The sequence below is a fragment of the Capricornis sumatraensis genome, chromosome 2 (assembly GCF_032405125.1).
Source record: "Capricornis sumatraensis isolate serow.1 chromosome 2, serow.2, whole genome shotgun sequence".
Lineage (NCBI taxonomy): Eukaryota > Metazoa > Chordata > Mammalia > Artiodactyla > Bovidae > Capricornis > Capricornis sumatraensis.
In genome coordinates this window covers 23,288,989-23,301,894 of record NC_091070.1, presented here as the reverse complement: position 1 = coordinate 23,301,894, position 12,906 = coordinate 23,288,989, and the positions used below count along the sequence as shown (strand labels likewise).

Below are 12,906 nucleotides of genomic sequence, written 5' to 3'. Positions count from 1 at the left end.
TAGCAAACATTTCTGTAGTTGCTACTATGTGCCAGGTTCTTTAGACAGAAAAATTAATACTTAAAACCACCTTAGGAAGAAGACACTACTATTATCCTCAGTTTGAAGGTGTCCTCAAACTAGGGGGTTGAGGCAAAGAGAGATTTGTCCAAGGCCTCCATCCTCAAGCTAGTCTATCCACACTCCTATCCCCATTGCCCCTGAAATGTACAATGCCACACTAAATCAGGGACTGCAAGTTCACAGACCAGGTAACAAATTTTTATAAGCACTTAAATTCAATTTTTAAAAGAACACTAGAGACTAGTTTTTAACTCTTGATCTAAATTCCAAGTAAGATTTCAGATACAGCCTGTTTTTTTTTTGATTGTTTTTTTTTCTTAACTTTTTATTTTATATTGGAGTATAGCAGATTAACAATGTTGTGATAGTTTCAGGTGGACAGCAAAGGGACTCAGCCATACATATACATGTATCCAATCTTCCCCAAACTCCCCTCCTATCCAGGCTGCCACATAACATTGCAGATACAACCCATTTTTTAATCTTTCCATAAAACCTTCCCCAGTACATCCAACCCACACAACTCTCCCTCCTTACGGGGCTCAGTACCATATGGTTTAGTAAGTAATTGTGCTATGTGTATATTTCCTTCTTCCCCCACTAGACTGTAAGTCTTTAAAAGGCAAGATCTCTGGAGCCTATAATTTGTTCGGTAGGTTATTTCCCACTCTTCCTTCCTGTGGGTGGTGCTCAGGGATACTTCATTACCTGCCTCCGAGACAAAGGACCCTGAGTCCTAGTGAAGGTCCCTACCTTAAATCCTACTGTAAATATGTCCTTCATTAGCTGGTGGCCAGGTCATGAAGAAAATAAGCATTAAGCCTCAGAGCATCCCTCATGCACTAAAGGACAGATCTAGTTAAGATTCTGAATCTGCTCCCAGAAAGTGGTTGTGAGGATTAACTATAACATATTCAGTGCACCTGTTACAGAAAAAGGATTTTTTTTTTTTTTTTTTTCCCTTGTCTATGGGATTTTTCCAGTCAAGACTAATGGAGTGGGTTGCCATTTCCTTCCTCAGAGCTATACTTAGTATACTTAGTACTTCTGGCCAAAACACTTCTAGGAAGTCTACAATTAGATAAGATTTCCCTATCTCTAAATTTCCTTCAAGGGGCCTCCCCCTGGTCTGGCCTGAGAAAAGTGAACAGCCAACATTCTGAGGGCTTGTTTCTGCTGGATCTGTGAAAGCTGAGCTTCTTGAGTGACTGCACCCCTGGGCAGACAGAGCTGGGGCTCTCTCTCACCTTGAGGATGTCCTCTGAGATGTCACTTGGGAGGTCTTCTGACAATAAAAGAAACTCAAGTTTTCTCCGGAAGCCAGCTGGGAGTAACTTCTAGAAGAATCATAGGAAGGAAGCATAGAGATTAAGAATATGTTTTAAGGGAATTCCCTGACTTTCCAGTGGTTTCACTGTAGTGGGCCTTGGTCCAATCCCTGGCCAGGGATCTAAGATCCCCCACACCACATGGAGCAGCCAAAAAAAAAAAAAGACTATATTTTAGCTGACAATTATAAGTAAGTACTTCTCTCTGGTTCAGCTTATTTCTATTTTCTCTAAGATAAAGTACTTTCTTTTTTGATAAAATGCTAAAAAAAAAAATGCTTTTGACCATTATATTTCTAGGTATGTTTTCATTCAGACACTTTTCTTTATAAACAAAAACAGTTAAATTGAACATATACTCCCCTTAAATACTAACACTGAAATCCCACACTGATCAGCCTCAAATGCCAAGGCTTGCTCATTTCATGTGATTTTTTTCCTTTCTAACTTGAGGACCTTCTCCAAGAATCTTCCTTGTTGTGTCCCAAATACCCAGTTATGAGTAAGTTGGGATGGAATGGCCCACATGATCCTTTTTTAGACCAACCCCCTATTTTTAATTTCCATTTTTAGTTAGAAAATTAAAGGGGGAGAGATCTAATGTTCATGAAACACTTATTTTGTGCCAGTTACTACGTGCCAAATTTTCACATGCTTTTAAAAAATCTCATTTAATTGCTAAATCAACAAACCTATGGCCTTGGGATGTTTTAAGACACAATTGTCAGTAAAGATGAAATGATTAGGAAGTATTTTCCACTCATTTCAACCATGAAAAGGAAGATGTTTGTTAAAGAGACATGTCATCGGAGACTAATGCATATAGGAGAGAAAGCTTCTGACTTACTCTCTACCTGCTTATTTCACAATAACTTCCCTTCACCTGGTCCTTAAAACTAAAATGATAGTTCCCCTTTCTTTAGGCACAAATTCAAATAAGATGAAAGTCTGGGACTAATCCTGACAAGCACTCTTTAAAACTAGAGACATCTGTAAATCTTGCAGCTGGTTAAATCTTCCAGAAGATGAGTTTTATTGAAAAGTCTCCTAAATCAAAGCAAGAAGCACCTGCAGGAGTGTGTGTCTGTTAAGTGAAGTTTAGAACATAAGAGCATGCTTACTTTATTCTTGTGTCATTCATTACATCAGAGGCTAATAAGATCTAGTATGTTCTTGGTCCAAAATCCTTCTTACCATGCCCTCCCCTAATGCTCTACGCCACCTGAATCCATGCATAATGCTAGTGATTGGAAGGTGATAAAGAAAATTCATCTGGCAAGCTGAAAGTTAGTGATTCCACTGAGGACTAAGAGGAAGGAATAGATAATGCCAGAGAGCAGGCTCTTAATAAAAGAACTGGTTAAGATTTTAGGACTTTCATTTAAAGTCCTAAAGACTGACTAGCTTGTATTTTTCTACTGGTGAGGTTACTTTATGCCTCTGCAGGGTCATAAACATTTAACATTTGTAAAACAGGCAAGAATTTGCCCAGTGTTTCTAAGCACAGATTTTCTTCTTATAAAATCAAGGCCATGTTCAATGTAGAAAAATCAGAGAATACAATCAGGCAAATGAAAACACACATTCACAATACACACATACCCCAAATCTTTCAACTAAAGGAGAACTATAATTACAACTGTATTCTAAGAGTATTCAGACCATTTTCTATATATGCATATAGGCATGCATAACAAACACTGTTTTCTAAACAGCTTTTTCTTTTTCTTCAAATAGCAGAATACAACTATCCTTCCACAAGACTGAAAATTCATTTACCATGTAATTTTAATAGTGCCATGGTATTTTACAAACAGATCAATCAGTTCTGGACTGTGGACATGGAAGCTGTTTCCATTTGTCCTCTTTTACAAGCAGCAGGCTGTGAACATTATGCTGTTCACACGATAAAACAAAAAGGCAGAAGGCAAAAATGGATGAAGGAAAGGGAAAATGGAATCACTGTTTCAACAAATAATTAAAAAGGAGCTTTCAGTAGCAGGTGGTAGACAGGAGAAGGAGCTGCCAGCTAGTCTGTAGAAGATGAAGGCCGGTCTAGGATAAAGACTGGCTTTGTAGAACTACTCCAGGAATGCATTTGAAGTCTTGGTCCTTGAATAAAGTTTTAAAATTCTCTGAGGTCCTTGTATAAAGTTTAAAACATTCCCTAAACTGCTTAAATAACTGAGGCACTGGGGCTTTAAGGACCAGATGGATCTTCAATGCTGGGAAAAACAACTCTTAAGTCTGTGAAAAGGAGCCAGGGAAGTGAAATTCACCTTCAGATCTGGTTGGGCAACTGTGCAGAAATTTTACCACCACCAATTAGCACAGAGTAAGCAAATATGCTCTGTGAGGCAAAAGTTCATCTGGTTTGATAAATTCCATGTGTGTACTGAAAAGGTCCTTGGTGACAGTAAGACATTTTTTTCCCCTTTTCTCTTTGAAGATACTTTGGATATTTCAGTTGAAGATGTCTCTTTTAGATCCGAAACTATAGCCAACTCTGAATCACCCCGGGGTTGATTATTTTTCAGTTTTGCTTCACTTTCTTCCCTCTCTTGCTGACCTTTTTTTGTCATTTCTCTTTGCTAGTCCATTATCAAAAATTTGGATGATGAATGCATTTAGATTAGTAACTTCTGGTACTTTTTGAAATCTATGTGAAAAAAGGTGTCAGGCAAATTCAGAACTAAAGACAAAATTCATTTTGATGACCAAGAGAAGGGAAGAAGAAAATTAGGCTGAATTATAGACATTTAGAAAACAGAATTTACAGTTTCTTACTTTCCAGTCCATGTAGGCTAAAGATAACATTGAGGTGGGAAAAGGAGAGGACCGAGGAGTTGGAGGCAGAAGACACTGGTTCCAGCTCCAGTTCTGCCAACTAACTTTATGGTGTGACCTTGAGCCAATCATCTCTTTTCTGAGTCAGAGGTTCCTCACTTAAACCTTAGTGTCAGCTTTAACACAAAATTGCCTCAGAGAGTTTCTTTGCTGCTGCTAAGTCGCTTCAGTAGTGTCCGACTCTGTGTGATCCCATAGACGGCAGCCCACCAGGCTCCCCTGTCCCTGAGATTCTTCAGGCAAGAACACTGGAGTGGGTTGCCATTTCCTTCTCCAATGCATTAAAGTGAAAAGTGAAAGTCAAGTCGCTCAGTCGTGTCCAACTCTTAGCGACTCCATGGACTGCAGCCTACCAGGCTCCTCTACCCACGGGATTTTCCATTCAAGAGTACTGCAGTGGGGTGCCATTGCCTTCTCTGCACAGAGTTTCTTTAATGGATATTTATTTCTGATAATTAACACATATTTCTAAAAGAGCTAAGAATGGTAATTTTTCTTAAAATAAAAACAAACCCTAAACCCTTCATTATGTTTTCTTTCACTATTAATTTATTCAGTTTTTTTAATTTGGTAACTTTTAGTTCGAGCCACGTGAGTTATTAACTTATTAATTAATGATATTTAAATCAGTAAGATTTCACTGTACTAGACTAGTTAAAATACAATTTTTGTATCAACAACCAAGTTTTGATTCAGCCATTCTCCATTACTTGAGTATTACGAGGATTAGACTTTATTCACAGTCTTGTCACTTTCACCGAGTTTTCCAAAGTTCTCTTCTAGCACAAGAGTCACAGTGGTTTTTAACACAATGGTATCACCTCCAATGGTATGTTGGTGACTCAATGCCAATGTAGGTTAGTAAATTAATAAATGAATTTAGGTAAGGAGACATCAATAAATATTCAAGCCAACCTCACTGTCAGTACTGAAAAAGGATTACAACAAACCTCAAAATAAAGGAAACAGCAGACAGAAGGGAAATTTCACAACTCCTTCCAAGTTCTTTTCAATCCTGGCCTCAGGAGAAAATTTGAAATGTAAACCTCTTTACCTTTTCCAGGGCCAACCATTTTTCCAGTACAAGAAGCCAGACCCAGGCTAATCTTTGAGGACTGATATCCTGTCCACATCTGAAAAATGTAAAAAGAAAAAAAATTCTAAGCAAAGAATTTCTACTGATTTTTTCTTCTTTGTGATCCAAAATTTAGATTTCACTGCTCAGTCTGTTTTACACCTGAACAGGCAAGACATTGCCCTAATGAGAAATTTTTGAATGTATGTGACAGATCAGTAGAGGGAGAATCAGAACAGAACTAGCAGCATTCACTTAAAAAATAAAAAAGGAAAAGGTCTCAATTCTATCTCTATCTCCTTATCTAGTCTTTCTTATTTTTAAACAAAATAATATTCCACCAAAAACCATAAAAGCAAAACTGTCTGAAACAAAACTTGAAATCTTGAAATAGAAACTGATATCAAGTAATCAAAGAAACCAGAAAGTTCATAAAAATTTGTTTTTTAACTCTATGCTAAAAATAGGATTGGGGCTTCCCAGGTGGCCCTAGTGGTAAAGAACCTGTCTGCTAATGCAGGATACATTAGAGAGGTGGGTTCAGTCCCTGCGTTGGCAGACCCCCTGGAGTAGGAAATGGCAACCCATTCCAGTATTCTTGCCTGGAGAATTCCATGGACAGAGGAACCTGGCAGGCTACAGTCCATAAGGTCGCAAAGAGTTAGACATGACAGTAGCAACTTAGCATAAAAAACAGAATTATATGAGTTCATAAGCCTTTCTTTGAAGTTAGTAGTTTAGACAGTAATTGACTAGAATCCAAATTTAAAGGAAAAAAAGAAGGAAGAAAAGAATCATGGAAATCTCCATTCTATATGTGCTAATATAATACTTTCTTATAAATAACTGCCAGAGTAAGGAAAAATGAGGGAAAAGACTGAAGTTTAACTCCTATACCACTAACTGTTAATAGCATTGCCAGGAAGAACTTCAAAATTCACACAGAGAACACTGGTTGCTAGGGGACAAAGAAGGAATCAATGCACAAATCGGTAGTCCCAGGGATGGGGTTGGGGGGGGCGCGCGGTGCCGGAATTCTTTTGCGGTGATGCCTGATTATAGTGGTAGTTACATGAATCTAAGAATGGATAAAGATGCACAGAGCTGCACACATAAAAATGAATACATATTGGGACTACCCTGGTGGTCCAGTGGTTGGGACTCACACTTCTAACGCATGGGGTGTGGGTTCCATCTCTGGTTGGGGCACTAGGACCCTGCATGCAGTGCAGCACGGCCAAAAAAAAAAGAGAATGCAGATTTAAAAAACTGTGAAAACCAAATCAGGAAGTAGTCTAGCTATCAGTGGTGGTGGTTTAGTCACCTAGTCGTGTCCAACTCTTTGCGACCCCATGGCCTGCCAGCTCCTCTGTCCATGGGATTTCTCAGGAAAGAATACTGGAGTGGGTTGCCATTTTCTCTCCAAGGGATCTTCCTGACCCTGGGGCTGAACCTGAGTCTCCTGCATTGGCAGGCGAATTCTTTACCGCTAAGCCGTGAGGGAAGCCCCCACTAGTTAACAGTACTGGTGTCAATTTCTTGGTTTGATATTCACTATAGTTATATAAGATGTCACAATTGGGGGAAGTTGGGGAAAGGGTACTCTCTGTATTATTTATGCATTTCTTGTGAGTCTATAATTAATTATTTCAAAATAAAAAGTTTTAAGTGAACTCACTTCTGGTCCTTTGTTAAAGCTACAACAGTATCTTCAATATCACAAGCAAGAAGGGAGCAGGATTTGCTCTTATGGAGGCAAAGAAAATGCTTTATTATTAATGATAATAAACATGAAATGCTCGTTCCAGGCTTAAATGCAGTTTCAGATGATAGTTCAAAGCCAAACTGATTAAGTAATAAACAGGCATGTAACAATATTATAGAAGTAAAATTTCAGAACAAGTGAAATACAATCTGCCTTTGTTAATTCTTCAAAGGTGATTGAGTGAGGCACGTGGACCAGAGCTCAAGTATTGAACATTTCCTCTCTCGCCCTGTGACTGCATGGCAGGAAGCAAGAGATACCTTACCTCAGCTGATTGGGACACAGGACCAGTGCCCAAAGTATATCTTCCACCTTCTTTGGGATATCCCCTTGTGCCTCGTGTAGCTGAGGTACGCATGCCTTTGCCAGTTCCCATTCTCCTCTCCGAAGGCACTCACAGAAAAATCCTAAAAGCTGCTTCTGGGAAGCAGCTTCCTCTTTTCCAAATGGATGGTGCATTTTCCCCAGCACAGAGTGCAGGGAGATAGAAACAGATGAATTACAGAAAACACATCGGCTTTTTTCTCATTTGTGGACTATCTCCTAGAAACAATACACATCCGAGAGAAAAGAAAAGGAAGGAATAAGACAAACTAGTAATCACTTCCCGTACGAGGAAAGGCAGGACTTACTTTTCTAATCTGACATGTTACTGTCTCTCTTTTTGAGAAGTTCCACCTTTCCCCAAGGGGTGGATCCCATCTCTCTAGGCGCATCCAATATTTGATTAATATTAATCGTCATGTTAGCCCGCAACGCAGACCCAAAACTCCACTTCCTTATTTCCTCCTGAACTTTATGCCCAATCTGGCTCCAAATCCCCAGGTGGTCGCCTCCCTAAAGATGAGAAATTCAGCAGGAACCTCCCTAGTTTGAGCCCTCTTTTAAGGCAGAGCACTGACGATCAGGAGAGGAATCGGTGTCAGAACTGGAAGGCGGTGGGGATTGGGGCGCAGGGACGCTTCCTATCGGGATCGTGGAGAGCGCTCCTGCCTCCTCGGGGCGCCTTACACTCACCAGCTCCCGGTGCCCAAATCTGTGCATCTTCCAGCGAAGCCATGTTTGAGCCGAGTCAGGTGACAAATCTTGTTTGGCAGGCTGGGGCAGGGGCGTGAGGGGGAGGCGGGAATGAGGATTGACATCGGCTACTGTAATTGGTCAATGGAGGAAAGATGCAAATAAAGCGCCATATTTGTTTGGGTCACGTGACTCTACCTCAGGACCCGAGGAAGCTAGCTGGGAAAGCGATACCAGATACGTGCCTTAGGACCATCCCTCACAGTTCTGACAGTTCCTCCGCTTGATACCTTCCATTTTGCCTTCGATGGAGCGAGTGGCAGGAATAGCTGTGTGCCTTGATCTTTTTTCTTTTGTTTTCTTTTCTCCTCCTAGTTTGAAGTTAGCGTTTACCTAGCGCCAGCCAGTGACAGTGCTTTGCCACGCCCTGGGGATACCCAGATCAAGGAGACTTAAGTCCTTCGTTATTATTCCGTCCACTTGGACTCCCTTATAATTCCGGAACCCTACGTTCTGAATTTCCAGTTCCTTCTGCTTAACTCCCCTTATGTATTTGCTCATTTTCCGACTTATGACCAACCTAGACAACATATTAAAAAGCAGAGACATTACTTTGTCAACAAAGGTCCGTCTAGTCAAGGCTATGGTTTTTCCAGTAGTCATGTATGGATGTGAGATTCGGACTATAAAGAAAGCTGAGCGCCGAAGAATTGATGCTCTTGAACTGTGGTGTTGGAGAAGACTCTTGAGAGTCCCTTGGACTGCAAGGAGATCCAACTAGTCCATCCTAAAGCTCAGTCCTGGGTGTTCACTGGAAGGACTGATGTTGAAGCTGAAACTCCAATACTTTGGCCATCTGATGTGAAGAGCTGACTCATTTGAAAAGACCCTGATGCTCAGAGGGATTGAGGGCAGGAGGAGAAGGGGACGACAGAGGATGAGATGGCTTGATGGCATCACCGACTCAATAGACACGGGTTTGGGTGGACTCGGGGAGTTGGTGATGGACAGGGAGGCCTGGCGTGCTGCAGTTCATGGGGTTGTAAAGAGTCGGATACAACTGAGCAACTGAACTGAACTGAATCGACAACCGTGAACTGTGCGCTAGACTCTACTTTAGAAGCTGAAGAAGATGCGGTCCTTGTCCTCAAAGAGATCACAGTCTAATGAGGGGTGCAGGTCAATAGTTACGATGCAGTGGGCTAGATGATAACACAGAGGTATGCACAGGGGAGATGAGAGCAAAGAATTAGCAAAAAGCCATTTTCAAATATAATAATCTGAAATCGAGTCTTAAAACAATTTACTAGGTTTCCTCATCACAGCTGTTTTTATACTGAACTTTCTGGTTTCCGTCATGTTCTTCAACTATAGACTCGGACTTTTCCCCATTACATGTTTTTGGCTTGAGCAGTTTCATTCAATATTTTCCAAACTATTTCACCACCAAAGGCGGAGAAAAAACCAAAGCAACCCAAAAATTATCTTCCAAAACTTGGATGATTGGTGGATTCTCGTCTATTCTCAGAAAATTGACGTGTCTTTCTGGTCCATTAAGCAGCTTTTAAATGAAGTGACAAAATAAAGAATAGAAACTTAAAGTTATTTCCTGGCATCGTAGTCTCCTTGCTGATATTCCTCCACCGGGTTTTGATAATCACTATAATGAGAAATTGACTGGGACTCACCGATATTAGAGAGTGTGAACTACAATTCCCAGCAAGCAGCGGAGCCGCCCTGGGCCTGTGCCTACCTTTTATTGGATAGTTCCCCAGGGTGACGACCCAACCAGGGCTTCGGTTATTGCTTTTCATCGCTTTCCGCGGGTAAGTGTGTAAGGGATAGGGGAAACTTTGAAAGTTGGATGCTGCAGAACCCGGTACTGGAAAGTTTCCTGTTGTGGGCGGTTTGGGGGAATGGGGTGCGCTTATTATTTCCTGCTCCCTCTCTGGGCACGTGTTGTTGATATCGGGAGTGGAGAGCCACTCTTGGGTGCAGCCGCACGCCCCCTTAGGTACATTGGGATCTTATCTTGAGCCCAGCCGCAGATCTTAGGGGGTCTGGTCTTCCTTTGTGGGGGTTGCGTGGAAGCTGCACCTTGTTGGGAAGAGCTGTTAAGGGATTCTGGGGTGATGTTTTCGCCTCTTGATGTCCATCCATCTTCCCACGTGTGGGCAGTTTGAGGTCTAGGAAGGAGAGCCCGTCATTAAGGGAAGTTGAGTGTCTGCCTGTCTTCAGGTGTTGTTGAATTAAGAGGTACTTAATAGTGTGGAATATGGAGTCAGATACCTGGGTTCGAATGCAGACTCCACTTTGTGCTAGATGTTAGGCTTTGCTTAAGTTTTTCAACTCAGTGCCTCGATATCAAACTATAAAATGGGGTAAAAATCTGAGTTCTTGGAAAAGTGGCATGTAATAAGGGCTCAAGAAATATTAGCTATTATTGTTAATTCACAGTTTTCTATCGTAAGGATTTTTCTTTTCTTGATAAGAAGAGGATTCACTTTCCAGGATCGAACTTCTTCCCTCACACCCTCGTGCACATGCACTCGCACATGTAGGCAGAGCATGGATTTAACGTGGAAGAAACAAACGTTCAAGCCATAACAACGTGTTAATAAGATTATCGAACAAATGAGTTCACCTTGTGATGAGAACATTGGAGAGAAAGAGAGTAAGCAGGAAGTCTTTGTGGAGGAAAATCAGGGAGGCAGGATGGCCCTTCTGTAACCTATCAATGTTATGGCTGGAAGGCAGGTCACCTGAGGTCGCAAATGCTGGTTTTGCTGAATGAATTAATAGTAATTGTTAGCACTAGGAGCCAGGCACCATCCACATCCTCTAACCTTCACTACATTCCTGCCAAGTAGATATTTACACGATGTCTGTTTTTCAGATGAGGAAAGTAAGGTACTGGGAGGCAAGTGATTTTACCAGAAAGGTCAGAATCTGGGCTTTGCAATCTGATATATGGATGAGAGGAAAGTGAGGGACCAGTTTACCAAGAGGCTGTAGGCCATCATAAGAAATGTGGAGTTTATCCTGTGGTCTCATGGTCCCATGGGCAGTTTGAAAGTATGAGAGTGATGGGATTGGAGCACATTTGTAGGAGGCTACCTCTGACAGGGTTGTGACTTGTGGGTCAGTTTGGTGCTTATTCCTCTCTGCTTCCATCTGAGTATGTGTGTTCTTGTTGCTGTCGTGTCCGACTCTGTTACCCTATGGACTGTAGCTGCCCAGGGGGATTCTCCAGGCAAGAATACTGGAGTGAGTTGCCATAGCACATTTAAATTCCTATGACAATACTTGCTGCATGACTAGTTATTTGTATATATATTACTTTTCATCTTTTACTGTGAGTTTCCAAAGGGGAGAAATATACTAAAGTGATTCTTGTGGCACAGCACTCAGCAGAATGTGTGCTTAAGAAGCATCTGTGGAAGAAACAAACGATTTATTTTTTTTGTTGGTTGGAGGGTAGGTGTACAGGGCAGGGAGTGACCAGAGACAATATGAGTAGTCTAGGCAAGTGATGTGTGTGTGCGGGATCAGTCGTGTTTGACTCTTTGCGACTCCATGGACTATAGCCCACCAGGCTCTTCTGTCCATGGAATTTCCCAGGCAAGAATACTGGAGTGGGTTGCCATTTCCTTCTTCAGGGGATCTTCCCTATCCAGGGATCAAACCTGCATCTCTTGCATTGGCAGGTGGATTCTTTTATCCCTGAGCCACCAGAGAAGCCCTGTTCTCCTTTTTGGGTTGAATTTATTAGTCAAAATGATGTCATTGCCCAGAGCTACCTGCTATGTGAAGACCCTGGGCAATGATTCAGCAGATGTCACTTGGTAAACTTTCTATTGGAGACACAAAACCCAACACTGACAAATTCCCTTTGAGTGAAATAAGGATTTATTTTGTGATTGTGGAAGGGATGTGTGTGTGAGAGAGAAAGATGAGGGAGAGAGAAAGAGTGTTAATCTGATTAGAAATTTGGGCCATGGTATTGGAAATAAATATCTACATTCTCAGTGAATAGTTTAGTTCCTAAATGTGACTCTTTTTCTGATCATTTTATTGTTTTATCTCCTGGAACAATGAAGAGTCCCTGTTTCTGCTTTATCCAGAGGATATTCTGCCATCTGAGTATAATACAGCTTCTCCTTTGCTTGTGTTATTAAGAGAATCACAGTGATTCTGTTCTAACTCTTTGAAGGCACATATTTCATGAGCCTCATTTAGTCCTCACAGGGTTCAACAGCAAGAGTGAAATTTAATTGCATGTGGGAATGTGAGCAGCTACTATAATAAAAAACAATTTCAGTTTGTAAATAACACCTGAAATAACAAAATCTCAGTTGATTCAGAATGTTCTGACTCCTAAAAGAGAGGTTCAGTATGATTATGGACTTGTAGAAGAGTGTATTGACTAAGGGATAGGCCTCAGAGTCAGACTTCCTGGGTTCAAATTCTGGATCTACCATTTACTTTTTCTGGTAACAGTGGAATGGCTAACCTTTCCAGACTTTGGTTTTCTCATATGTAAAAATGGGATTCGTCATCAACCTTTCTTATAGGGCTGTTGAGAAGCTTAAATGTGGCAATTGATGTAAAGCTTTGAAACAGTGCCTGAAGCATAGAAGGTGGTCAATAAATTTATTATTGTTTCAGTGCAGTGAGAGCAGACTTTCTGGGAGTGCTCTTTGGAAATATTTGTATTAATTACACATCCAAATAAAGTTTATGAATGAACTGAAAATCTTAAGAAAGAAAGAAAAGAAAGTGAAGTCACTCAGTTGTGTCCGACTCTTTGC

The 12,906-nt window shown here is 41.0% G+C and overlaps 1 protein-coding gene across 1 annotated transcript in view; it reads right to left on the bottom strand.

The window, feature by feature from the left end:
- Positions 1-7,537, bottom strand: part of ZFYVE26 (zinc finger FYVE-type containing 26) — a 66,930-nt gene extending 59,393 nt beyond the window's left edge. The window contains exons 1-3 of the mRNA XM_068963913.1: positions 7,344-7,537; positions 5,293-5,371; positions 1,311-1,400 (exon numbers count right to left, since the gene is read on the bottom strand). Of these exons, the coding sequence (XP_068820014.1) occupies positions 1,311-1,400; positions 5,293-5,371; positions 7,344-7,537 (363 nt within the window). The remainder of the gene's footprint in view (positions 1-1,310; positions 1,401-5,292; positions 5,372-7,343) is intronic.
- Between the last annotated feature and the right edge of the window lie 5,369 nt (positions 7,538-12,906).